The 25709-nt window shown below is 51.1% G+C and overlaps 1 protein-coding gene and 1 long non-coding RNA gene across 20 annotated transcripts in view; one reads left to right on the plus strand and one right to left on the minus strand.

The window, feature by feature from the left end:
- The window catches only part of GPR161 (G protein-coupled receptor 161), a 79963-nt gene that overhangs the window by 43135 nt on the left and 11119 nt on the right, over positions 1–25709 (minus strand). For 10 of the 19 annotated variants that reach the window (XM_045049462.1, XR_006592134.1, XR_006592133.1 and 7 more), the window contains exons 1-2: positions 20750–21755; positions 20473–20599 (exon numbers count right to left, since the gene is read on the minus strand). In XM_045049462.1, the coding sequence (XP_044905397.1) occupies positions 20473–20488 (16 nt within the window). In that variant the 5' untranslated portion in view covers positions 20489–20599; positions 20750–21755. Of the gene's footprint in view, positions 1–5540; positions 5877–20472; positions 20601–20749; positions 21756–21777; positions 22059–22262; positions 22457–22662; positions 22840–22902; positions 23236–25709 lie in introns of those variants that run through there. The other 9 variants (XM_045049466.1, XM_045049467.1, XM_045049472.1 and 6 more) reach the window with 7 other exon arrangements.
- LOC123382939 lies at positions 6600–10938 on the plus strand. The gene is made up of 3 exons (XR_006592136.1): positions 6600–8971; positions 9110–9267; positions 10249–10938. It is a non-coding gene; the product is annotated as an uncharacterized LOC123382939 (long non-coding RNA).

A 25709-nucleotide genomic window follows, 5' to 3' on the forward strand; every position in this document is an offset into this window, starting at 1 on the left:
CTCTCCTACTCACGCACTCATGCTCTCTCTCTCTCTCTCTGTCAATAATAAATAAACACTAAAAAAAAAAATTTTTTTTTTTAAACACAAGGCAACCAAATCTGGGCGGCTCAGTCGGTTAACTGTCCGACTTCGGCTCAGGTCATGATCTCACTGCTAGTGGGTTGGAGCCCCACGTCGGGCTCTGTGCTGACGGCTCGGAGCCTGGAACCCACTTCAGATTCTGTGTCTCCCTCTCTCTCTGCCCTTCCCCCACTTGTGCATGCACTCGTTCTCTCTCTCTCAAAATAAATAAATGTGAAAAATATTAAAAAACAACAACAAGGCAACCTTACAGAATACTGAGTCAGGTATCTATTGTGTTTTATAAATTGGTTTGCATGGTAATTTCCACGAAGGAATTCTAGAAGTACCTTGATTTGCAAAAACAGAATCACTACAATGTAAGGGTGGGTTCTCTCTCTTGTTTGTGCAAATTTGGATATTTAAATTTTTTTATGTTTTATTTTTTATATTAGAGAGAGGGTGAGAGAGCAGAGTGCGAGCAGGGGAGGGGCAGAGAGATGAAGACGGAATCCGAAGCGGGCTCCAGGCTCCGCGAGCTGTCAGCACAGAGCCCGACGCGGGGCTCAAACTCATGAGCAGTGAGATCATGACCTGAGCTGACGTCGGATGCCCAACCGACTGAGCCACCCAGGCGCCCCGGTGCAAGTTAGGAGGTTGACGGTCTCCCCTCAGATTCTTACCTAGAACTCTGATGTTCATCAACTTGCAGTGGGCGTCCTTCCTGCCCAGACTGCAGTCGCCCTGAACTTGCCAGAAAAAGACGACGTGGCCTGGGGGTTAAGTGTATAGACACTAAGCCAAACTGCTTGGGTTTGAAGCCCGGCAACTCTACTTCTTAGGCGCATGAGCTCAGTCGACTTCTATTCCTCATCTGTAAGAAGACGATCTTCCTCACGGTTACGGCGGGTCCGGGCGAGTTTCTGCCGATTTCTACCAATCACCCAGAGCAGCATGTGGACGAGCGAGGTCTGGCCGCGTGCTCGTGGGAGCGCCCGAGGAGCCTGCTGATTTCACTGTGGGAAAGGACCCTTCCTGCACGTTTTGGCCACGGCCACGTGCCCCAGGACTCTGGCTGGAACAGCTCAAGGACAGACTCGCTCCCACGGGTTGGGAGGCTGACGGGCCGCGGGCCGGGGCGGCTGCGGTGGCAGCCGCGTGTGGCACCGTGAGCAGAGCTGAGGGAATGACAGCAAGAGAGGGAGGGACGGGGAAGGGGGGGAGAGCACGCCGTGAGCCCGGCCACGCGTGCTGGCCCAGTAACCTGAGATTCCGAATCCTCTCCTTCTCTCGGGTGCCCTTTCTCCTCCCGTCAGGCTGAGCGGGCTGGGTTTCTGACACCTGCAACTTCGAGAATCCCAACTAATACTCTGATCCGCCACGATCCGCACACAAAATGGCAAGACCCCACCTTTTTGGACATCGGTACCAGGAACCTTCTCTTCTTCAAGGTTAGGCCGACTCCTCAGGCACAGCTCTGCCTACCTCAGCCTCCTTCTTCACACCTTATCCTTTCCTGCCTGCTGCAGCCCCCGGGCCACCGGTGCCGTGGACTGTCGTAGGGCACCCCCAGCGTGCCGCCTCTTTGGGATCAGGAGATCCGTGGCCCAGTCCACACAAGCCGCTACAAAGAAAGGGAGGCCTTCCCTGCCCCCCTCCCCCCCAGCATCGCTTAGAAGTGAGGCCACCAAAGGGACGCCCAAGAGCCCGGAGACAACGGGCCCAGGCTCAGGTGGGTGCTGGGAGACCATGGTGATCGGAAGGTGGCGGTTCTCTTGACACCTGTCTAACAAGGGGCCGCTGGACATGACAAGACACATCCGTCCTCCCCAGAAGTCTCCTCTAGAAAGACAGTTTCTTTCAGCATAAGGCAGAAGGTTCTCTTCTGACATTCTTAAATACACCCGAGCGGGAGTGGTTCCCGCTCTCCTCCGCAGCCACCCACCTTTGTGAAGAGCCTGAGCAGCCTGGAAGCTGGGACCGCCAGATGCCCTCTCCTAAAGAAATTCAACGCTGGGGCACCGGGGGGGGGGGGGGGCTCAGTGGACTGAGCGCCCAACTCCGGCTCGGGTCACGAGCACATGGGTTGCGAGTTCGAGCCCCCGCGTCGGGGTCGGTGCTGACAGCTCAGAGCTCAGAGCCGGCTTCGGATGCCGTGTCTCCCTCCCTCTCTGCCTCTCCCCCGCCCACACTCTGTTTCTCTCTCTCTCAGAAATAAACAAACATCAAAAAATTTTTTAAAAAACAACAACAAAGGAGTATTTCCTAAACACCACTTCAAACAAGCCCAGGCGAGGTCACTGTCGTGCTATTTCGGCAGCTCTCTCAGGGGCTCTTCAGATCAGCACCTCCCGGCGCTTTTTACACATCAATCACCAGCCGGAGGGGGAGCCGGGAAGAAGGTTCTAATAACTACCTTGTGGTGCACAAAGTAACTGAGATAGACAGTAAGCCCCCACCCCTCCAACCTATAAACCAGACCACACACCTCGCTGAGAGCCAGAGAGAGATCACAAGATCCCGGGGTCTCCTCCTCCCCTCCCTGGCACTCACATGAAAAGTGTCCCAGACACGGCAGGTGCAGCAACTTGGCCTCTGTGGGGACAGGGATGCCCGCACAGCCAGCCCAGAGTCTTATGACCACGCACAGGGCACTCGGCCCTTGTCCCCACAAGGGCACCACAAACCCAGGAATGTCCTGGTTCAACATCTCTCACTTCGCATGTAAAGCAGGCCTGAGCTGTGGTCTGCTTGGGAAAATGCACGAGCACTTTTTCTGCACCAGCAGAAGGGGGAAAAAAAGCTACAGTCAGAACCCCAAACGACCTTATGTTCTCAGTCCCCGACCGAGCTCTTGGTTTGCCAGCGGGAAAGACTTGGCTTTGGTCCCCTCTGCGTGGACATTATCCCCCTGAGCGCCTCACTGTCCTTCACAACAGCCGTCTGTAGAGACTGGAAGGCTGGAGCTGGGGTTCTTCACCGACTGTGATCCTGTCCACAGGGGTCAACAGTGAGTGTGCCTGATGTCTTTCCAAAACCAATTTCTTGTTCCTCAGCATAGACCTTCCCCGAGGCTTGGTCCTTGATCCGTCCCTTTCTCCCAATACGCTTGAGAATCACATCCATTCCCGGAGTGTTGCTTGATTATTTTTAACTAATAATAAACAGTGTTTGCAAAACCCTGTGCAACATACAATGTATCCTCACCTGCATCATCTCATTCGATCTCCTGGGTAACTTTTAGAGAGAGGAATTACTCTTCTCCCCATTTCAGAGAGGCAGCGAAACATACGGTTAAAAGCATGAACTCTGGAACTAGAGGGCCTGGGTTCAAATCCCAGCTCCACTACTTACTGGCTCCGTGACCTTGACATGTTCCTTAAACTCTCTGGGTACCGGCTTCCCCTTCTGTAAAATGAGGATAATACTCTTGCTCAGGCACCTGCCTCACAAGGTTGGTGGGAGAAGTCAACGAGTTAATATTTGTACGGTGCTTAGAATAGTGTCTGGAACCTCATCAGTGTTTGTTAAATAGATAAAATGGGGAAACTGAGGCTCAGAAAGGTTAAGGGCCTGGTTCAAGAGAACAATAAGTAGTAAACTTGGTCCTGTGGGTGTGAGACCGTCTTCCATCCAGCCACTTAGCACAGGAGAAGCTTCGGCATGGCGTGGCCTCATCTACATTCCAGATTTCTGACCCACCGACCCCTTCGCGGGCCTTCCGTTCCAGCCAGCTATGCTGTGTCCTCTCGTTTCCCATCCTCTTTGCTTCTGCCGGTCCTCTACGCGGAATGCTCTCCCCGTTTGTGGTACGGATGAATAAAGACGTACGAAATCTAAGATATGTTCCTGATCTACTGGTCTAATAACTTTACTGAAAGAGGAAAGGAAACAAACAGGTAAATGGGGCAGCGGGAGACTGAAGCCTAAAGAACAAACAAAAAATATACCAAGTCACGACATGGAATTTGGCAATGATTTCTCGGATGCGACATCAAAGGCACAGGCAGAAAGAAAAAGACAGGGACGCCTGGGTGGCTCGGTTGGTTAAGCGTCCGACTTCGGCTCAGGTCATGATCTCACGATCCGTGAGTTCGAGCCCCGCGTCGGGCTCTGTGCTGACAGCTCAGAGCCTGGAGCCTGCTTCCAATTCTGTGTCTCCCTCTCTCTCTGACCCTCCCCCATTCATGCTCTGTCTCTCTCTGTCTCAAAAATAAATAAACATTAAAAAAAAAGAAAAAAACAGACCAACTGGACTTCATGAAGATTTAAAAATCTTACATCCAAGGATACTGTCCACAGAATAAAAAGGCAACCCACAGAATGAGACAAAACATTCGCAAATCACGTAGCTGATTAGGGATTAACATCTAGACTATATTAAGAACTCCTAAAATTCAGCCACAACCAAAAACATCCCATGTCCAAAGAAGATATATAAATGGCCAACAGGCACATGAAAGATGCTCAGCATCACTGAGCATCAGGAAGAGTAAATAAAACTACAAGGAGATACCATCTCATACTCATAAAATGGCTACTATAAGGGGAAAAAAAAACAAAAACAGAAAATAACAAGTCTGGGTGAGGACATGGAGAAATTAGAGCCCTTCTGCACCACTGGTGGGAATGTAAAATGATAGGGGTGCCTGGGTGGCTCAGCTGGTTAAGCGACCAACTTCGGCTCAGGTCATGACCTCACGGTTCGTGAGTTCGAGCCCCGCGTCGGGCTCTGTGCTGACAGCTCGGAGCCTGGAGCCTGGAGCCTGCTTTGGATTCTGTGTGTGTGTGTGTGTGTGTCTCTCTCTCTCTCTCTCTGGCCCTCCCCTGCTTGTGTGCTCATTCTCTCTCTCTCTCAAAAATAAATAATAAAACATTAAAAAAATTGATAAAGCCACTGTGAAAAACAGCATGAAGTTTTCTCAAAAAGTTAAATATGGAATTATCATACAATCCAGCAGTCCCGCTTCTGGTGATAAACCTCAAATAATTAAAAGCAAGGTCTCAGGGCACCTGGGTGGCTGAGTCGGTTAAGCATCCGACTTCGGCTCAGGTCATGATCTTGCGGTCCCTGAGTTCGAGCCCCGCGTCGGGCTCTGTGCTGACGGCTCAGAACCTGGAGCCCATTTCAGATTCTGTGTCTCCTTCTTTCTCTCTCCTCCCCCGTATATGCTCTGTCTCTCTCTTCTCAAAAATAAATAAATGTTAAAAAAAAAAATTAAAAAAGCAAGGTCTCTAAGAGATACTCGTACACCTGTGTTCCTAGCAGCATGATGCACACCAGCTAAAATGCGAAGCAGCCCAAGTCGGCCCTGACTGATGACTTGACAAGCAACCCACGGTATACCCACATGATGGACTGTTAGCCTCCAGGAGGCTCTGACACAGGTTCCCACACGGGGGAACCTGGAGGGCCCTATGCTGAGTGAAAGAAGCCAGTCAGTCACGCAACGGCAAATACGCATGGTTCCACTTACACGAGGTGCTCGCAGTAGTCGAAATTACAGGCAGAAGGCAGAATGGCAGATGCCAGGAGCCGGGGGAGGGAGGAAGCTGGTGAATGGGGTTAGTCTTACAAGATGAGGAGCGTTCTGGGGACGGGTGGCAGGAACGGGTGCCCAACGTGACTGGCAGTCGATACCGCTGAATCGCGCACTTGAAAATGGCCACGACGGCACGTGCATGGGAGATGTACTTAGCACAATAAAGACACGGAAGAACCTATTTATCGGGGTTGCTTCTCTTGAACTCCTCTCCCCACAGGGTGTGGAGAGTCACGAAGCGAAGGAGGCAGCGGCTATCTTCACCCGGTGATGATGACGGTGACAAGGAGGAGGGCCGAAGGCGGCGTCCAGAGTAGCCTCCAGACAGCAGGGGGCGCGGGCTGCGTGGGGCGTGGGCGGGTGACTCCTCACGAGCTCCTCGCCCCGGCGGCCACTTCCGGCGGCCACTTCCGGCGGCCACTTCCGCGGCCGGATGCACTAAAGGCACGCGCCCATCGCGCTGCACCCTCCCCAGAGCACGCGGTGAAACAAAACTCAGCTTCGTGCTCCTCAGACTCCTCTGCGGCCGTTTGGGTTGCGCACGTTGGAGACTGTGAGGCGGCACACCGCGTACTAAGCCAACTTGGACTCGGAGCCCCACGCTGTCAGCTGAGTTCTTTCAAAGGGCCACTGGCCTCCCTCCCAGGCCGCCGTCGGCAACCCCGAACGCCGCCAGCATCTCCCGGTCAACACGGACGGGGGACGGTCCATCGCAGCCTCCCGGAAAGTCGGCCAACAACCAGTTGAAGCCGCGACGAAGACAACTCACCAGGGGAGAGTCCTAGGTCCCGAGAGAAAAGCGCTTTAGGGAGAGGAAGCAGCAGCGGTTTCACCACAGCTCTGGGCAAAACATTCAGCAGCCTGAAGGTGGAGCACGACCCGACCAGAGACGCCCAGCTGTACACAAGGCAGCTGTCTCTCCTCTGCCAGGCCACCGGCCACCCCGGCCTGCACCACAAGATTCCCCGGGGTGGGGGGGGGGGGGGCGGGAAACAAGGGCAGACACGCCAGCTTTTCCAGGGCAGGCTCGGGAAAGCCTCCACAGCCCTGACCCACGGCCACCCTGCCTGGAGCTGGGATCCAGGCAGCTCCGGGAGTCGAAGCTGGGTCACCCCAGGTCAGGACACCCGAGGCTGCTCCTCTTACCTGACGCTGAGGCCAAAGGTGGCTGTGCTGGGCCAAGGGTCTGGTCACGACCCCCTGCTCAGGCAGAGAGGCGCCAATGCCACTCCCGACTCAATACACCCAACTGGCTACTCGACAGCTCCGGTCGGACGTCACAGGCATGGCAAGCCTAGCACGTCCGAAACCGGACTTCAGATCTCTCAGACCTGCCAGTTGCACATTCTTCCTCATCTCCTGTTATGGTTCCCCCATCCTCCCAGGCCCTAAACCTGGGAGTCTCTCCTGACTCCTCACCTTCTCTCGCTTCTCCTATCTGGTTCATGAACAAATCTACGGGCTCTAATTTTGAAATGTTTCTAGAATTCAACTATGTCTGACTATCTCTGCTACCATCACTCCGGCCCAGGCTTTGTTGTATCTTCTCGGGATTACTAAAATAGCTTCCTCGCTGGCCTACCTGCGTCTGCCACTGCCCCCATTCTCAACACAGTCCCCAGATGAGCCTGTTCAAACAGAGGTCAGAACAAATGAGCAAGCCACGGCTTTCCTCAGAACGCCAAAAAGGATCCCCAGATCACTGAGAACATGCCCCGCAGTTTCCTACGTGATCTGGCTCTCCCCTACTGCTCCAACCTCGTAATAAAAATCGTTTTTACACCCACTCCAACCACACTGGCTTCCTCACTATTTCACAGACACATCAAGCATGCATCTACCTCAGGGCCTTTGTACTTGCTGCTTCCTATGCCTGGAATGCCCTCAGCCCAGAGTTATTTGTAGGTTGCTCTCCCAGCCTAAGTCTTAACTTAAATCACCTTTTTGGCATGGCATTCCCACCCCCACACTACCTTTCATACCCCTCTCCCATACTCTGTGGCCCCATTCTCTTCCTTACTTTTTCTCCTTAGTGCACATGTACATACTCGTTAATCTGTTAATGCCTTTCTCTCCCACGAAACTGTATGCTCCACGAGTGCAAGGAATTCTGGCCTACAAATTTCTTCACTGGCACCCAGAACAGTGACTGACAACGAACAGGTACACAATATACGTGATAAATAACTGAATATATGAATGAGCCACAGGACACTGGGCATCCTGGCATAGCAGGCATTTCTGGCTCTGTAGACACAGTAGCCACTATTCATTATCCAGTCGATACCCCCTTTCCCCTTTCAACACAACTCTCACTTGACATGGGGCACTAAACGTGCCCACGAAAACAGACTCCCTGTACAGAGCCTGAGCGGCCATCAGGCCCAGTTTCAATCAACAAATGTCTACAACGTGGCCAAAGGCTATCCACTTCCTGGGGGACAGACTCAGCTATGGGTCCCGCCCTTTTTCCTTTCCCCTCCCTCCCGACTGGAACTCAAACCCGATGCTCACAAGTGAGGCAGCCACCTTCTGACCAGGTAGCTGGAAGTCCCAATGCAATCAGTTTGTGGCCCAAACCACATCCCGAACTGCGAGGCCTCCGTGCCCAGGCATGCCAGTCAACCAGTCAACCACTTTTGGGTTAAGTCCTTGTAGTACAGTCTCCCCTGCACGCCACGTGGAGCAACGCCAACTTGACACGTAGGTCAAAGGTGAGAAGAGAGACGTAGAGGAAGGCAAACCCTGCTGTGCGTGAATGTTACGGTGCAATCCGATTGCTGGTAAGAACTGGTGCCGTGGGGTCTTTGTCCATCTGTCCGTCTTCTTCTCCCACCTGCCCCGTCCCCTCCCCCTCGACCCCACAGTGATCCTAACTCATTCGCCCTTTTCCATGGTAACTCTATACAGAATCAAAGACTCTAAGCAGTAGGAAGAGAGGGCCTCCACTGAAAAGTTCTCTTCCAAAAGGGCACTAAAAGCTGAGCTAATCCTTGGAAATGCCTCACGTTGGATAGCTGAGTTTTATGAATTGGTGGGGTTTTTTTTCACGTTAAAATAGCAAAACTCTTTATTTTAAGCCTTTAAGCAAAATTATGAAAATCTAGCATACGTTTCTGTATATTTTAAAACAAAAGATACGAAACATAGTAATTTTCATGACGATGGCTCAAGGCCGTTAAGTACCAAGATAAATGGAATCTTGATTTGGAAAAGACCTTAGAGATCAATTCTAATGCAACCGCCTTCTTCTGAAACCTCCGGGAAGACTGTTACACTCGCCCAGTTACTCTCAGCAGGTGAATTTCCACCGTGAGCCATCGACGCAGGATCAGAAATACAGTGATTCCCTCCAGTTAGATGAGGTAAGGGTACATCCTCTTACACCCGATGCGCCTTTAAATTCTCTACTTCCTTCTTACACTTTCTCTGCAACTTTTTTCAACTTTCTGCTTCCCCTTTTTCCACACAAAGTATACTTAACTACAGTTTTCCTCGTCTAGCTTATTAAAAGTCTGCGAATATTCTGCAAGAGCAAATAACATCTCGGGGGAGCGCGTCAGTGCAAAGATCTCCAACTATGGCCTCTGTCATACATATACGTCATTTCCTCCTGTGCCTTTGGGGACAGGTGATTTTCTACTTCTCAACACTCTACCGTGTAAGTAACATAAGAACTGTATGTATACGGCTTAGGTAACTATAGCATGTTCCAGAAAAACAGGGACACCTGAAACAGCTCAGAGCTCGGTATCTAATTTTAGTATTTTTTTTTAATTTTTTTTTCAACGTTTATTTATTTTTTTGGGGACAGACAGAGACAGAGCATGAACGGGGGAGGGGCAGAGAGAGAGGGAGACACAGAATCGGAAACAGGCTCCAGGCTCTGAGCCATCAGCCCAGAGCCCGACGCGGGGCTCGAACTCACGGGACCACGAGATCGTGACCTGGCTGAAGTCGGACGCTCAACCGACTGCGCCACCCAGGCGCCCCTAGTATTTTTTAAGTAGTAAGAGGTAAACTGCTGAATTTAAAAGCTAAGGTTGTTGAGCCCCATTGAATTTTATGCCACCAGAAAGCTGGATATAGCAGTTAAATGTATACTGGACGTCTAACAATTTCCAAAAGGCCAAGCCTAGAAAGTAGGAACTTTTTGAAGAGACTAAGGTACATGTGCAGAAGATATCTGCACAGGCCTGTAAAACAAGGCAGAGTGTTACTTGTTCTCGGCTACCTTGATTCTTTAACTTTTATTTCCTCTATAAACTATCCTATCACACATCCTCTAAGTCATGAATTCCCAAACTGCAGGTGGCAGTTAACCGTGGACCAAATAAATAATGTCTCGCACACACGTGAACTATTATTCTTCAAATGTCTATAGGTGCTATTGTGGTCAATACAGTTAAAAGTCGTTTTCACACAGTTATTGATTCAAAGCAACTTTTTGTATTTGAAGCAACACATGTTCTCCAGCTGAAGTGATATTAAAAGGGGAGGCAGATCGGGGCGCCTGGGTGGCTCAGGCGTCTGACTCTTGATTTCAGCTCAGGTCAAGATCTCACAGTTCTTGGGATCGAGCCCTGGGTCAGTGGGATTCTCTCTCCCTCTCTCTCAAAATAATAAACTTTTTTTTTTCTAGGTGGGGGCAGGGGAGGTGGATCCACGCACCCTGGAAAAGCTTGGAGATCACTACCGTAACCCATTCCAAGCCCCTGACCTCCTCACTGCCACTTACGTGAATAACATCTAGCTCAAGGTCCATCCACATCAAGAGCAAAATTCTGAAAAAAAACTTTCTGGAACATTCCACCCTCACAGTGACCCTTCCTACCTCTTACCATGTCAAGTTTTCCTTTTACATGTTCGTTATCCTCTCAGACATGCACGTCTTAGCACGAGTTTTCATTTTAGGTAAGGCGACTTCCTCCTCCAGGAAGCTTCTTAATTCTTCAGTTTCCCCTTTGTATTCCCAACAGCACTTTGCATGTGGGAGAAAATATTTTATATGCCCCCACTCTTTAAGATCTACTTCGATCTGATATTCAACAGAAAAAATCGTGTCTGGAATCCTGACAAAACCTAGGTTTGAATTTCACATGACCTTGTGCATGTCTCCTAACCTCTCTGAGCCTGAAATTCTCCATGAGAAAAGAGACAGAATTAACCTACAATGTGATCGTCCAGAGGAATGTATGACCTAGCCACAGCAGCTAGGCGATGGAAAGAAATAAAAGGCATTCAAATTGAAAAGGAAAAAGCAAAACTGTCACTATTGGCAGATGACATGATACTATATATAGAAAGCTCTTAAGACTCCACCAAAAAAAATATTTTTTTAAGTTTATTTATTTATTTTGAGAAAGAGAGAGAAAGCACAAGTCAGGGAAGGGCAGAGAGAGGGAGAGAGAGAGAAGCCCGAGCAGGCTCTGAGCTATCAGCGCAGAGCCTGATGCGGGGCTTGAATTCACAAACCATGAGATCCTGACCTGAGCCAAAGTCAGATGCTTAACTGACTGAGCCACCCAGGCACCCCTCCACCAAAAAACTATTAAAACTAATAAATTCAGTAAATTCGCAGGATACAAATTAACATACAGAAGTCAGGTGCATTTCTATACACTAATAATGAGTTATCAAAAAGGGAAATTTTTTAAAAATCCCATTTAGGGGCGCCTGAGTGGCTCAGCCGGTTGAGCGTCCGACTTCGGCTCGGGTCATGATCTTGCGGTTCGTGAGTTCGAGCCCTGCGTCGGGCTCTGTGCTGACAGCTCAGAGCCTGGAGCCTGCTTTGGATTCTGGGTCTCCCCCTCTCCCTCTGTCCCTCCCCTGCTTGCACTCTCTCTCTCTCTCTCAAAAATAAATAAAACATTTAAAAACAAAATCCCATTTATAACTGCATCAAAAACAATAAAATACCTCAGAATAAATTTAACCAAGGAGCTGAAAGACCTTTACCCCGAAAACGATAAACACTGATGAAAGAATCATCTTCAGATGACACAAATAAATGTAGAGATGTACCATGCTCACGGACTGGAAGAATTAACACTGCTAAAATGTCCGTGCCACCCAAACAATCTAGAGAGTCAATGCAATCTCCATCAAAATACTACAGGAAAAAAAAAAAAAAAGCAATGTCATCTTTCACAGAACTAAAACAACGAATCCTAAAATGGACCCAATGGATTAAGGACATAAATGTAAGAACCGAAACCTAAAAGAAACGTAAAACTCTTAGAAGGAAACACAGGCAGTAAGTTCTTTCATGCTAGTCTAAGCAGTATCTTTTTTTTTTTTTTTATGTTTATTTACTTTTGAGACAATGCGAGAGACAGAGTGCAAGCAGTGGAGGGGCAGACAGAGGGAGACACAGAATCTGACGCGGGCTCCAGGCTCTGAGCTGTCGGCCCAGGGCCCGACGCGGGGGCTCGAACTCACAAACCGTGAGATCATGACGTGAGCCGAACGAAGTCGGACGCTCAACCGGCTGAGCCACTCAGGCGCCCCATAATTTATTTTTTAATTTACATCCAAGTTAGTTAGCATATAGTGCAATAACGATTTCAGGAGTAGAATCCAGTGATTCATCCCCTACACGTAATAAGCAGTATCTTCCTAAACCAGTCACCTCACGCAAGAACAACGAAAGTTAACTACATGGGGCTACATCACACTAAAAAGCTTCTGCACAGGGAAGGAAACCATCAACAAGGCAACCCACAGCAATCCTAGTTGCAAATCATTAAGGGGTTCATATCCGAAATACACAGACACAGCTGAACGTCAAAAAACCAAACAGCCCGATTAAAAAACGGGCAAAGGACTCGAGTAGACATTATTCTGCAGATGACATCCGGACGGCGAGAGGCACGTGAAAAGATGCTCAGCGTCACTCAGCATCAGAGCAAATCAAAACCACAAGGAGCGATCACCTCACACCCGTCAGAACGGTTAGTATCAAGAAGACAAAAACAGGGGCTGGCGAGGAATGTGGAAATAAGGGAAACCTCGCACCCTGGTGGTGGGAATATAAACTGATGCGGCCACTATGGAAAACAGCATGGGGCGGCGGGGGGAAGGGGGTCCTCAAAAAATAAAAATCGCACTACTGCACGATCCAGCAATTCCACTTTTGGGTATTTACCTGAAGAAGACGAAAACACCAATTCAAAGAGAACTGCGCACCTTTACGTTGACTGTAGCATTATTTGCAAGAGGCAAGATACAGAAGCGCTCAAGCGGCCACCCACCGATGAATGGGGTAAGGAAGATACAGCACACACAGAAATAACGGAAGAGTGCTCCGCCATAAAAAAGAATGACATCTGGGGCACCTGGGTGGCTCAGTCGGTTAAGCGTCCGACTTCAGCTCAGGTCACGATCTCGCGCTCCGTGAGTTCGAGCCCCGCATCGGGCTCTGTGCTGACTGCTCAGAGCCTGGAGCCTGTTTCGGATTCTGTGTCTCCCTCTCTCTCTGACCCTCCCCCGTTCATGCTCTGTTTCTCTCTGTCTCAAAAGTAAATAAACGTTAAAAAAAAAATTTTTTTTTTAAAAAGAAGGACATCTTGCCGTTTGAGACAACATGGATTTACCCAGAGGGCATTACGCTACATGAAGTAAGTCAGAGAAAGAAAAGGTCACAGAACTTCACTTCTACGTGCAATCTAAAAGCAAAACAACGCACACCCACGAAGCAGAAACAGACTCAGACGGGAAACCGGGAAACCACGGGCTATCAGGGCGGGGAGGCTAGAGGGGCCGGCGAAACAGGCGAAGGGGATTAAGGGGCACAAACTTCTAGTCATAGAAGTAAGTCACAGAGATGTAATGTGCAGCATAGGGAATATAGTGAGTAACTGTGTGTGGTGACAGACACTCACTGGACTTACCATGGGGGGTCATTTCCTACCAGGAAAAAGCAATGTACGTGGAAACATGCGAAAGCAGGTAGTGGCCTGGCTGTCAGGGAATAAAACTCAAAAAATGTTTGAGCTACTTAAGATACGAAAAGAAGACTCCATTCTTTTCTCTCCCCTTCAAATTTTAAGGACCGCCTAAGACATTTCACTTGACCGCTTAAGTGGATGACACACAGGAGAAAGGACGCACTGCAAATGGAAATGGCTGGGGCTCCACGGGGACGGTGCTCAGGGCTTCAGGACTTGAACCTGACTGCTCCATCACTGCAGGAGGGGCTCCCGCCCAGCCGGAGTCGCTTCAGTGACTAGCAATGCAGTGACCAGCACTCCGGCTGAGTCGGGGTGGCGGGCCCTCAGCTGAGGTTCCATGCACAGCACCCTACCCTGAAAGAGAAAATCTCATTTTTTAAGGGAGTGTCAGGATGGCTGGGGAAGGACTGAAAATGCCCACACAGAAGACTCTAGGTAACAGTCAAACGCAATCACTACCCCAATATTTTACATCAGTGTTTCTCAAAGGAAGGGCGCTCTGCCTCCCCTCCCACCCCAGGGAGGAGTCTCTGGAAATGCCCAGATACATTTTTGGGTGTCACATCTCAGGGGACAGCTCTGGCATGTAAGGCCAAGGACACTGCTGAAGACCCCCTGATGCAGAGGACAGCCCCCACAACAAAGAATTACCCAGCCCAAGACGTTGACAGCACGGAGCCTGAGAAATCCTGTTCCACCACAGTACTTTGGGTTTACTGCACGTACTTGACGAACAGATCGAAGGAAAATAAAACAACTCTCTCCCTAAAACACACACACACACACACACACACACACACACACACACACGTGTGCATGTGCGCTCCAAGAAGAAGAGATGAAAACTATGCAGGGAATAAGGGTAAGATTACTTCCATCACAAGAGAAACAATGGTATCATGTTAATTGGTTTTTACTCTCGATCATTTGTTTTATTCGTAATCCTCCCGGAGCCCAGCACACTAGCTAAACTCATACCGCTAAAATTGAGAATGTTATTTCTGAACGTGTAAAAAAACTTGTGGATGTTTACTTATTTTTGAGGGAGACAGAGCGTGAGCAGGGGAGGGGCAGAGAGAGAGGGAGACACCGAACCCGAAGCAGGATCCGGGCTCCGAGCTGTAGCACAGAGCCCGACGCGGGGCTCGAACTCACGGACCGTGAGATCATGACCTGAGCCGAAGTCAGACCCTGAACTGACTGAGCCACCCAGGTGCCCCTATTTTTACATGTTTTAGTAGTATCACTTCTGAATCCTTTTTTTCTGCTGACCATATCTGAGACACATGCCGTCACAGATAGCCCTGCTGAATAAAGGATGTCCCCTCCCACCCTTACCACGCTGCTGCTGGTTCCTGGGCACTCCCTGCTTCCCCCTTCCCAGCCCTCACTCAGCCACCCCTAAGAAGGTTTCCTGAATACCTACTCTGTGCCAAGCTGGGACACAGCACTGGGACACAGCACGGAGCAAGGTACCAAAATCTCTCCTCTCCTGGAGCTTTGTGTGGGGTATAGCTTTGTGCGAGCTTCACAGGGAAGGGGACACAAACGGTAAACAAATAGACAATGAATATACAAAATAATTCCAGATGGTGCCAGGTGCTATGAAGAAAGCTACCAGGGGAAAGAAGAAGGAATGGGTGAGCGGGCTGGGAGTGGGTAGTCAGAAAGTCTCTCCAGGTGACATCTAATCAGAACAGAAAACAGTGCAAAGGAATTTCAGGCTAGGGAAGAGCCTGTGCAAAGGCCCTGAGGCAGAATGAACTTTTATAAGGCATGCAGACTACCCAGTAAGGGCAGACTACTGAGGACTCCGTGGCCGTGGTGAGGACTATGGATGAGAGCCCATGTGTGACAGAGGCCCCTGGAGGGATGTGACAGACCTGTTTTAAAGGACCATTCTTGCTACAGGGTAAAGAACAGATGTAGGGCGAGCGCAGAGGCAGGGACACCAGTTAGCCCAGGTAACAGGTGAAGGCTTGGACAAGGGTTATGGTAACGAAGCGGTCTGAAATGATCAGATGCGTTTATCTCCAACCTTTCAGAGCTAGGAGCGGCCACAGGAGCAACCCGGCACAGCCGTGTTATCTTACAGACGATGAAACCAAAGCTCAGTCACATATGTAATTACTGGCAGAGCCCGGATGTCCCGACTGCCCTCACCACACCTCTGCCCTTCCTGGCCGTCCCGGGACTGGGCGGGGAGTGCAGGAGACAGGCAGGAATAGGAATCCTCTAGAAGGCAGGCGCAGTCAAGTGTAACATAAATGACTGTCTTGGGGCGCCTGGGTGGCTCAGTCAGTCAGTTGAGCGTCTGACTTCCGCCTAGGTCATGGAATCTCGCCATTCTGGAGTTCCAGCCCTGCTTGGGCTCTGTGCTGACAGCTCAGAGCCTGGAGCCTGCTTCAGAGTCTGTGTCTCCCTCTCTCTCTCTCTCCCCCTCCCCCACTCACACTCTGTCTCTCTGTCTCAAAAATAAAAATAAAATATAAAAATAAATGACTGTCTTGCTTTGGACAAGGATGACCTCCTCGCCAAATCCAACGGGTCCTTCCTTGAACTCCCCCAGCACCTGATGCCTTCGACTAAGTCATTTTCCTCTGAGACGCCCCCCTCCCCCCGCCGCCGCTCTCTCCTGCTTCTCCCTCCTTCCATTCCTTTCCAGGCTTACTGACCTGCAGTCGCCCTGCCCATGTCACTACTACTGCCCAGGGGCCACTCCTTCTCCGTCCGCAGAGGAAATCAACTGCTTCCTTTGCTCCGGGGGTTGCCCCTGAGTTTCCTCTGCAGAGTCACCCTTTGCAGACCCGGAGTTCATGTGTCTTCATGGACGTGACACATGATTTATGCCTCGCCCATCAGCACATTCCAAACCCCTCTGACCCACTTTATGACTCGGTTTGTGAGACGTACGGGCCTGGTGGTGGGGTAGCTGGGAGACAGACAGCTCCCCTCTCCCGCAGGATTCGCACTGGCATCACCCCCTAGCCATCGTGAGCGGGGAGCCTGAGACCAGAGCAGGTAAGAAAGTGAGTCCTGATGAAATCATTTGAACCTGGAACCCAGGCCTGAAGTCAGATACACTCTGGAGCTTTTTTTTAAGTTTGTTTGTTTGTTTTGAGGGCAGGGAAGGACAGAGAGAGAGACAGAACCCCAAGCAGACTCCACGCTCGGCAGGGAGCCCGACATGGGGCTCAATCCCACAACCCCGGGATCATGACCTGCGCCAAAATCAAGGGCCAGATGCTCGACCAACTGAGCCACCCAGGCGCCCCCACTCTTGAGCTTTTTGGTGATGTGAGCCAATAACTTTCCTTTCTGCTTAAGCCAGTGTGAACTGGATTTTCCACCACTTGTAGAAGGAAGAGTCCCGCCTGAGACCTCCTCTCTCTCTCTACGTGCTCTCTATACCCCCGTAAACAGGGATGACTCCGAAATCTCCATCTATATCGCTCTTCAGTGCTCCAGATTCATATCCACCCGCCTAGTAGGTGTTTCCTCCCATACTTTCCTCCCCATACTCCCTTCCTGCCACACCCAGGCACCTCAGCTAGAACATGTGCAAAATGGAATTCGTCCTCTCTGCTCCTAGCATTTCTACTATCTCAATATGCTATTCCTCATGTTTTTCACTACCCTAGAAAAAACACCACCACCCGCCCCAAGCACTCGAGACAGAAACCCAGGGCATCAGAGAGTACTCTTGCTAGGTAGTCCTGATGGGGCTAAGGCCCCGACTGAGACGAGCCACGGGACCTGGGGGAGATTTATGAACATTTCTGAGCCTTGGATCTTCTTTCATACGGGCTTGCTGGGTGTCAGTGAGATGCCGTATGTAAAGCAACGCGTGCTGGTCACTTCCGTTCCCCGTCACGGACACCTAGTGCCTCCCTAAATTCTGACTCACAACTCCATCGGCCACTGTCATTACCCCGGCCCAGGGCCTCGCTATCTTTGCCCTCGATGACTACCGGACATTTCTATCTCATCTCCTTCCCACCCTGCAGTGTTGCTGGACCGGCTGACTCCTAACCAGCCTGGTCACGCCATGCCAGGCTGGGCCACCGGCAGAACCTATCACGGACACGCCCTCCACGGCGGCCCTCCTGAATCGCTCGCTCCCGGTTCTCCAAATATACCCACTGCTGTACCTCGCTCCCCTGATTTTGCATGGAAACGTGTCCGCTGTCGGAATGCCCATTCTCCCTCTCCCCCCGCCTAGTGAAGAGCTCGTCCTTCACGCTCGATGAAAATAATCCCTCTAAAAACGAAAGACAAGAGGGATGCCACATTGGCCAACGAGGCTCACAGGCAAATTCAAACCCTGTCTTCCCTGGTGTCAGTGAGGAGGGAACCTGAAAAAAAGGGAATAGGAAAGACACAATACTTTAAAACAGTGTTAAGTGAGAAAAAAAAAAAAGAGAACACAGAGGAAAGAGAAAACGTAAGAAGTTAGTCTTGCGATTGGAGAGGACTTCCTAAGCAAAACAAAAAACTTGGGGGGGGGGTCACAGAAAAGCGATTCAGACCCAATCATGTAAAAAGTCATCACTTCTGCACAAAGGTACAGTTAAGTAAAGCTAGGGAGGAAAACATAAAAGGCAAAATATCTGATTTATTAACAAGAAAAGAAAGTCCAGGATTTAGAGACAGCCTCAAAAACTGATGCGATCACAAACAATTCAACAGAAAAACTGAAAAGGATTTCATGGGCAGTTTGAAGGAGTGTAAATTGACTAAGCTTTTTTTCAGTGTAAGCTTGGGAAAACCTAAAATGCACAGAACTTTGGTACGGAATGATCTCGAAGACATAGGTTTTGTTCTGCTTTGTTTTCAGTCCATAAGCAGAATAGGGTATATTGTATGCTACCGTATTTTTTTCTTTTAGAGGGAGAAAACAGAAGACACATTTGCCTACAGATGCATAGGCTAACTCTAGATGAATACACAAAAACTGGCAAAATTCATTATATCCAAAATAGGGAAAGAGAGGGCTGAGATAGGAAGGAGATATTACCTTGTATACCCTTTGAATGTCGTGCTTTAGAAATACTACCTATCCCCAAATACTACCCATCCCCAAACAAGGAAACCTAAAAGTTAGTAAATAAATTCAATCTCTTGTCTGCACCTTCTCCAGATCCCAATAAACAAAGGGAATTTTGCTTACATAAATGTTTAAAGTAACATACCTTCACCAGCCTCACTTGTAGGAATAGGTTTTATCCAGAAATACTCCCATGTACACAAGATCTTGGGGGTGCATCCCTGCCCTGCGGCCAGAGGCTTTGGACAGGCCCTTCTCCCGGCCGGCCCCATTTCTCCAGCTCTGCCCGCAGCCCCCTGTACAACCCCCGGTGCGTGCCCGGGACCCAGCCGGGAGGGGCCGAGCTCCCTCCAGGAAGGGGGGGGGGGCCTCACGCTGCACTCGGGGACAGACATGGGTGGAGGGTGCCTGGGTAGCTCAGTCAGTTAAGCGTCTGACTCTCGGTACGGCTCAGGCCACGGTCTCACAGTTCATGAGTTCGATCCCTGCCTCGAGCCTGCCTGGGATTCTCTCTCCCTCTCCGTCTCTCCTGCTCTCTGTCTCTCAAAATAAATAAACTTAAAAAAATATATAAGTATCAATAAACAATGTATTGCATATTCACCCGGATTTCCAGACTCGGGGGGCATAGACTTAGGCCCTGAAGAAGGCCTAGAAAATAATACATTTGCGGTGGTTACCTCTGAGGTGAGGAGAGGGAGTGGAGGGAACTTTATTTTCCTATATACGTCCTGTATTTTATTTTCCTATACACGTCTATATTTTAAAAAATCTTTCATAATGACTCATGTTTATGAAAAAGCTACCACACTCTAGATATGCTTTCTATTTAAAAAAAAAAAAATTTTTTTAACGTTTTTATTTATTTTTGAGACAGAGAGAGACAGAGCATGAACGGGGGAGGGGCAGAGAGAGAGGGAGACACAGAATCGGAAGCAGGCTCCAGGCTCGGAGCCATCAGCCCGGAGCCCGGAGCCCGACGCGGGGCTCGAACTCACGGACCGCGAGATCGTGACCTGAGCCGAAGTTGGACGCTCAACCGACTGCGCCACCCAGGCGCCCCGATATGCTTTCTATTATTCACCCAGGGACGCCGGTTTGTAAGTGGCAGGCTGACTTCAGATTGTACTCTGGATCCAGCGCTCTCTCACCGGTTACTTGAGTGAAAAACACACACACCACCGAACGTGCCCCCTTCATGTCTTACCCCCCATCACAGAGAAAACGCCTTCCTTTAGGCTCCCAGCTGCCCCGAACGCATCTGCCCCGAACGCCTGCTGCGCCCATAACTGGCCACAGAAACAGGTAGCCAGCAAGTTGCAAGCATTCTCTTGGCGTAAGACTAGACTCCAAGGAGACTGACACTGGCTGAACAAATGAGGGGCTGGGTCATTAAGTCAGTCCTCCCTCCAAACTCCAGCCAGCACTGCTGGCTACCTCCAGTTCTGTGGTCATTTCTTTTTTTGGTTCTCAAAGGAAAACAGCTAGAAGACACCCCCCCCCCCACTCCAGCCACGCTTCATCGCTTCTTAGAATGACAGCAACTTCTTCCTAAGGTCCAACCCAGAGGCTATCGGCTGGCAGTCTGCAGGCAACGACCAGCCGGCACCTACCATCTGCTTGCCCTGCGTATTTTGAAAAGGGGTTTGAATTCGTTACTGGCTTTAAAAACATGAGATCCTTTTCCATAACAATTTACAGCTTCCTCCCCCCCCCCCCAACATTCAGGTCAAGCAACAAGGGGCTGGAGCTGTCTCTTCCCAGGGAGGCGTGCCCCCCACCAGCCCGCCTGCCTGCCTGCCCTCCTCTACAGGCAGGCCTCCTGACTGGCCCAGCCCGCAGCAGGGTTTGTACTACAGAACCATACCTCCTTTGGCGGACATGTAGGTCAGTTCCGGTTCAGCCCATTCTGTCTTTCACGGAACCCAAACAAAGAGCTCAACCCCTCTGATGACACGGTCCTCCTTCGTCTCTGATACTCCCACCATGCAGGGCTGCAACGCAAAGAGAAGGATAGGAGTACATAAGGTCGTGGATTTAGCTCCTAAAATGCCAAGCGGGTCTCTCTTTGAGGGGGTCCCTCATCTCCTCGCCGTGGCGGCGGAGCTTTGGGACAGGGAGAAGTCCTGAGTTCGAGGACCCACCTGGATGACGGAGTCGACATTAAAAGTACCGCCAAGTCAAAAAACCTGAGTTGGATTCTGGCTCCTTATTGCTGGGCCAAGTTCTCTTGAGTCTGTTTCTCCACCTATAAAATGGGCTGATAGCACTTCACAGGGCTGTTAAGTGAATGAAACTTTTAAAAAGTGTATACGATGGTGCTTCTAAACAGCTTACAACTACAAAATAAGATAGGTGTGGACTAGAACAAGAGGGGAGCTGTGGGAGAAGTGACAGAAAGGGGTGACACAAATCCCAGTTAAAGAAAGGTGGATGAAGAGCCCGTGGCTGTGTGATCTGAGGTCCCTCCTGCCTCCTCTTTCTGCCTTGAGCTCTGGGAAATGCCTCTCCTCACCTGTCTCAAGGCTGCAGTAAGGGAAAGTCACTTTTTCCCCATGCAGTAGCCCCCTGCAGTTCATTTCCAGGGACAGGGAGGGAGGCTGGGCTGAACTGGTCGCTGCCGGGCTGGGGAGGAGGCCCGGTGATGTCCTTCCCCAGCCAGGAGCACGCTGAGATAGGCGTGTCTGTCGCTACCATTATCCCCATTGGACACATCAAGGCACTGAGGTCCTTTCCCTCCAAAACCACCCCACCTCCCGACTTCACAGGGAGGAAGACCAAACGACCTTCTCTGGAAAGCACTTCGCAAAAACGGATGAAAGGTACAACAGCGAACAAAAATAGCCACAGAGATGCGATACACAGTCATGCCAATGCACGGCCGTGTGGTTACTGGAAAGCAGACCTCTCGGGAGCGCACCAGAGCATCCCAGTTCCCCAACGGACATTCTCATCTCCCACGCCTTTGTCAAGAGGTTGCACGGGGCTAAGGTCTGGCCCAGCAGGCTGGCCAAGTCCCCCCAAAGCTAACCGACTCTCGCTCTGGCAGATGTGGGGGCGGCGGAGGCGCCCATCACGCCGCGCCAGGGTCGGCCCGGCGACTTCTGAGCGCGCCTCCCGCCCAGGCTCGGGGACACAGCGCCCTGAGCCCGACTGGGAGGGTGGGACTCACCTGGTCCTCACGGATTCCAGGCGGGGGACGAGGCCGCTTAGCCCCCCACGCCTATCCCCGAGGGAGGAGTGAGCCCGCCGCCTGGAGCCCCTCCGGGCCGGGTCCCGGGCACGCACGGATGCCCTCCCCTCCAGGGGGTCGTACCAGGGGGCTGCGGGCGGCGCTGCCGAAAAGGGGCGGGCCGGGAGCAGAGCCAGTCCGAAGCCCCCGGCCGCAGGGCAGGGACGCGCCCCCAAGATCTTCCCACAAAGAGCTCCGGCTCCCCACCCGCTGGCGGAGCGCGGCCGGGAGCACAGCTCCCACCCGCGGGGGGGGGGGGGGGAGGGGGGTGGCGCGGAGAAAGGAGAGCGCCGTGGGGGCGGGGAGGCGTGGGGGAAGGGGCGCAGAGACCCTCCCCGTCGCGCCCCCGCGCGCGCGCGTGCCCGCCCCGCCCGGAACTCAGTCCCGCTCGGGCCCGCCCGCCCCGCGCCCCGCGCCGGGCTCACCGCGCCGCCTCCGCCGCCGCTCAGGGCCCGGCCCGGACGCCTCCCGCCTCGGCGGCCGCCGCCGCCGCCGCTTCCTTCCTCCCGGCCGCGCTCGCGGACTGGAGGTTTCGGGTTTCAGGCCGCCGAGCCCCGCTTCGCTCCTCCCGCCGCCCCGCCACCAGCACGCGGACCCGGGCGGGCGCAGGCCAAGTAACTTTGCGGCGCTCCCGCCCCTCCTCCGCCGCGCCGCCCCGCCCCCCGCGGCCCCCCGCGCCCGCGCCCGCGCCGCCGCCCCTCCCCGCCCCGGCGCGCCCCTCCCCAGCCCCGCGCCCCCGGCTCGGCGGCCGCCCGCCCTCGCGGCCGCTTCTTCCCGTCCCTTCCCACGGCCGGCCTCGCCCGCCGCTCTTTGTCTCGCCCTCACCCTCTCGGCTCGCCCCGCTTCGCTCCGGTGGCCCCGACGCGGGCCCTCCCTGACCCCGTCCCTCCGTCCCAGTTTCAGCCGTTGGGACGTCCCCTTTTCCATCTCCCTCTCCATCGCACTCCTACTTTCGGATTCTCCCCCGTGGGTTCCGCACAGCCCCGTTCTCCTCCCCCTCCTCCTCCAGGCTCGCCCTGCACTCCCGCTGGCCTTCCCTTTCCTGCCCACCTTTCCTTCACCCACCCGACGTCTAGGGACAGCTGCCGGGCGCCAGGCACCGCGCCGAGCCCTGGAAACATCAGAGGGAATCGACCTGGAGGCCGGCCTTTGAGGAACCCGCAGCCCTCGAGAGTGAGAGGGTGGATGTAAACAGATCCCTACAGTGTTGCTCTGCTCGCCCCTGAACCACAAGGCCGAGGAGCAATCGTTACAACGCGCAGTCCAGAGCGCTGCCCATTCAGAGGACAGAGCATTTCCTTTCCGTAATGTTCTTTTCCCCCCTTCTTCACTCCCCACGTTCTGTACCGTGCCTAGCCTCCTGGCGTTTTCTACGCAGCAGTCTTAATAAGGGGAAGAAAAGTTGAAGCAAACGGGCGAACTGGAGCGAGGAGGAAGGGAGGAAGAAAACAGGGCAGGAAAAGAATCAGGTCAGAATTTGCAAAGTCCAGTTCACCAGCCTCCAGCACAAACTGATGCTGCCCCCGGAGCAGGATTTAAATTCCTCTGAAATCCATCTGCTTTGAGGAATGCATTAATTATTCCCTTATCTACAGATTGGCACTGTGGGAGCAATAATTTACTATCTTGCACTTGTCAAACACCCAGCTTGTCTTCAGGGACAGACGGGATAATGGGGAGGGAAAAAGTTAATGGATGCCTTAATTTTCCTACGGGATAGATGCTTTACTTGGTCAGAAACCGGAAGCTGAAGCTCCTCTGAGTCTAGGTCGCCAGAAAGCCAGATGCTGAAGGAGTTGAAAGCGGTTTGTTCTCCAGAGTATTTTAGACTTTTCTAATGAAATACCTTGACTCTGGCACTGGCTAATCTTTGTGACCCTGCGGAGTTATATATAACCTTTCCGAATGTCAGTTTATTCTTACATAAAATAGGCATCCTCATACCTGCCTATCTGTGGAGTCTAAGAAGACAAAACGAGGGGCACCTGGGTGGCTCAGTCGATTGAGCGTCAGACTTCAGCTCAGGTCATCATCTCGTGGTTTGTGGGTTCGAGCCCCGCATCGGGCTCTGTGCTGACAACTCCGAGCCTGGAGCCTGCTTCGGATTCTGTGTCTCCCTCTCTCTCTCTCTCTCTCTCTCTCTCTCTCTCTCTCTCTCTCTCTCTCTCTCTCTCTGCACCTCCCCCACTCGCACTCTCTCTCTTAAAAGTCAATAAACATTTTAAAAAGTTTTTAAATAAAAAGATGAAATGAGATTAAGTAGATCATCTGGTGACATGGAGCCTGAGAGCTAAGCCCTCTTGAAAGCTGGCATTCAAGAAAGGTCTGGAAAGATCTGCCATAGACTGACATGGAGAGAATGAGAAAACCAATTATGGATCTTTTGCCTCCGTATCCACCCATGATACGAGGATGCCCTTCCCATACTGAACTCCACTGAAAACCTTTTTTTCTCCTGCTCATTATCAAATACATTATTTATCACAAAGGTTTTTCTTCCCATAGCTCATTAGCTCAGAACTTACTGTGCATTCAAAGATAGAAATTGCTGCCAACAAATGCATTTTTTTCAATGGCTCTCTTAAGATTTTTCTTCTAATAATACTGAGCTGTGAGCAGTATTCACTCAGATGCAGAGAAGAGATAGAAAAGTTATTTTTTAAAATGTTTGTTTATTTTTGAAAGAGAGACAGCATGAGTGGGGAGGGGCAGAGAGAGAGGGAGACACAGAATCCGAAGCAGGCTCCAGGCTCTGAGCTGTCAGCACAGAGCCCGACTCTGGGCTCCAATCCACAAACCGTGAGATCATGACCTGAGTGGAGGTCAGATGCTTAACTGACTGAGCCACCAATAAAGAAAAGTTATTTCACTAAGTAACACCGTATAGGTGACAGTTGTGTGAAAGACATGCCGTGGATTTGGGGTGAGAAATGTTTTTCAAGAAAAGATACATAGTAATTTTCTTTTTCCAAGTCGCTTTCATAAGCCACTCCCTTTTGGGGCCCCCAAAAGATTTCTGAACTAAGATAAGGAGAGGCTTTGTCCAACTGAATCCTAAATGCTGGCTGAAGAATCGCACAGGTTAAGACATCTTTAAAATAAGCTATCTTTCCAATCCAGCCGTCCACATACAGCTAGACAAAGCAAAATTGTGGAGTATGCTGCCTGTTCTGCATAAAATATTATATCCCCACCCTCGCGGCGCGTGTGTTCGAGCCCCACGTCGGGCTCTGTGCTGATAACTCAAGAGCCTGGAGCCTGCTTGGGATTCTGTGTCTCCCTATCCCTCTGCCCCTCCCCGCCCTCACTCTCTCTCTGTCTCTCTCTCTCTTCCTCGCAAAGATAAATAAACATTAAAAAACTTCCTTAATAAAAAAAAGAAGAAAAAGATGACAACAAGGATAGTGGAAGATTCGGAGGAGTTAGAACCCTTGCACGCTGCCGGTGACCATGCACAATGATGCAGCCACCTTAGAAAACAGTTTTTGTTAGTTCCTCAAAATATAAGGCATAAAGTTACCATATGACCCAGCAATTCTATTTTTCGGTATTAAAGCAAGAGAAATAAAAACCTACATTCACACAAAAGTCTATATCAAACAAATGCTCGTAGCAGCATTATCCATAATAGCTAAAAAGTGGAAACAACCCGATTGCCCATCAATTGACAAGTGGATAACAAGACGGGGCTAGCCATACAGTGGACCATTACTCGGTCGTAAAAAGGGATGAAACGCTGACCCCCTGCTACAACACGGGGGAACCTTGAAAACATGAGGCTAAGAAGGAAGACAGAAAGGGCCATATGTTGTATGATTCCATTTATTTTTTTAAATTATTTTGAATATTCATTTTTGAAGGAGAGAAAGAGA

The sequence above is a fragment of the Felis catus genome, chromosome F1 (genome assembly GCF_018350175.1).
Source record: "Felis catus isolate Fca126 chromosome F1, F.catus_Fca126_mat1.0, whole genome shotgun sequence".
In the NCBI taxonomy this organism is placed as follows: domain Eukaryota; kingdom Metazoa; phylum Chordata; class Mammalia; order Carnivora; family Felidae; genus Felis; species Felis catus.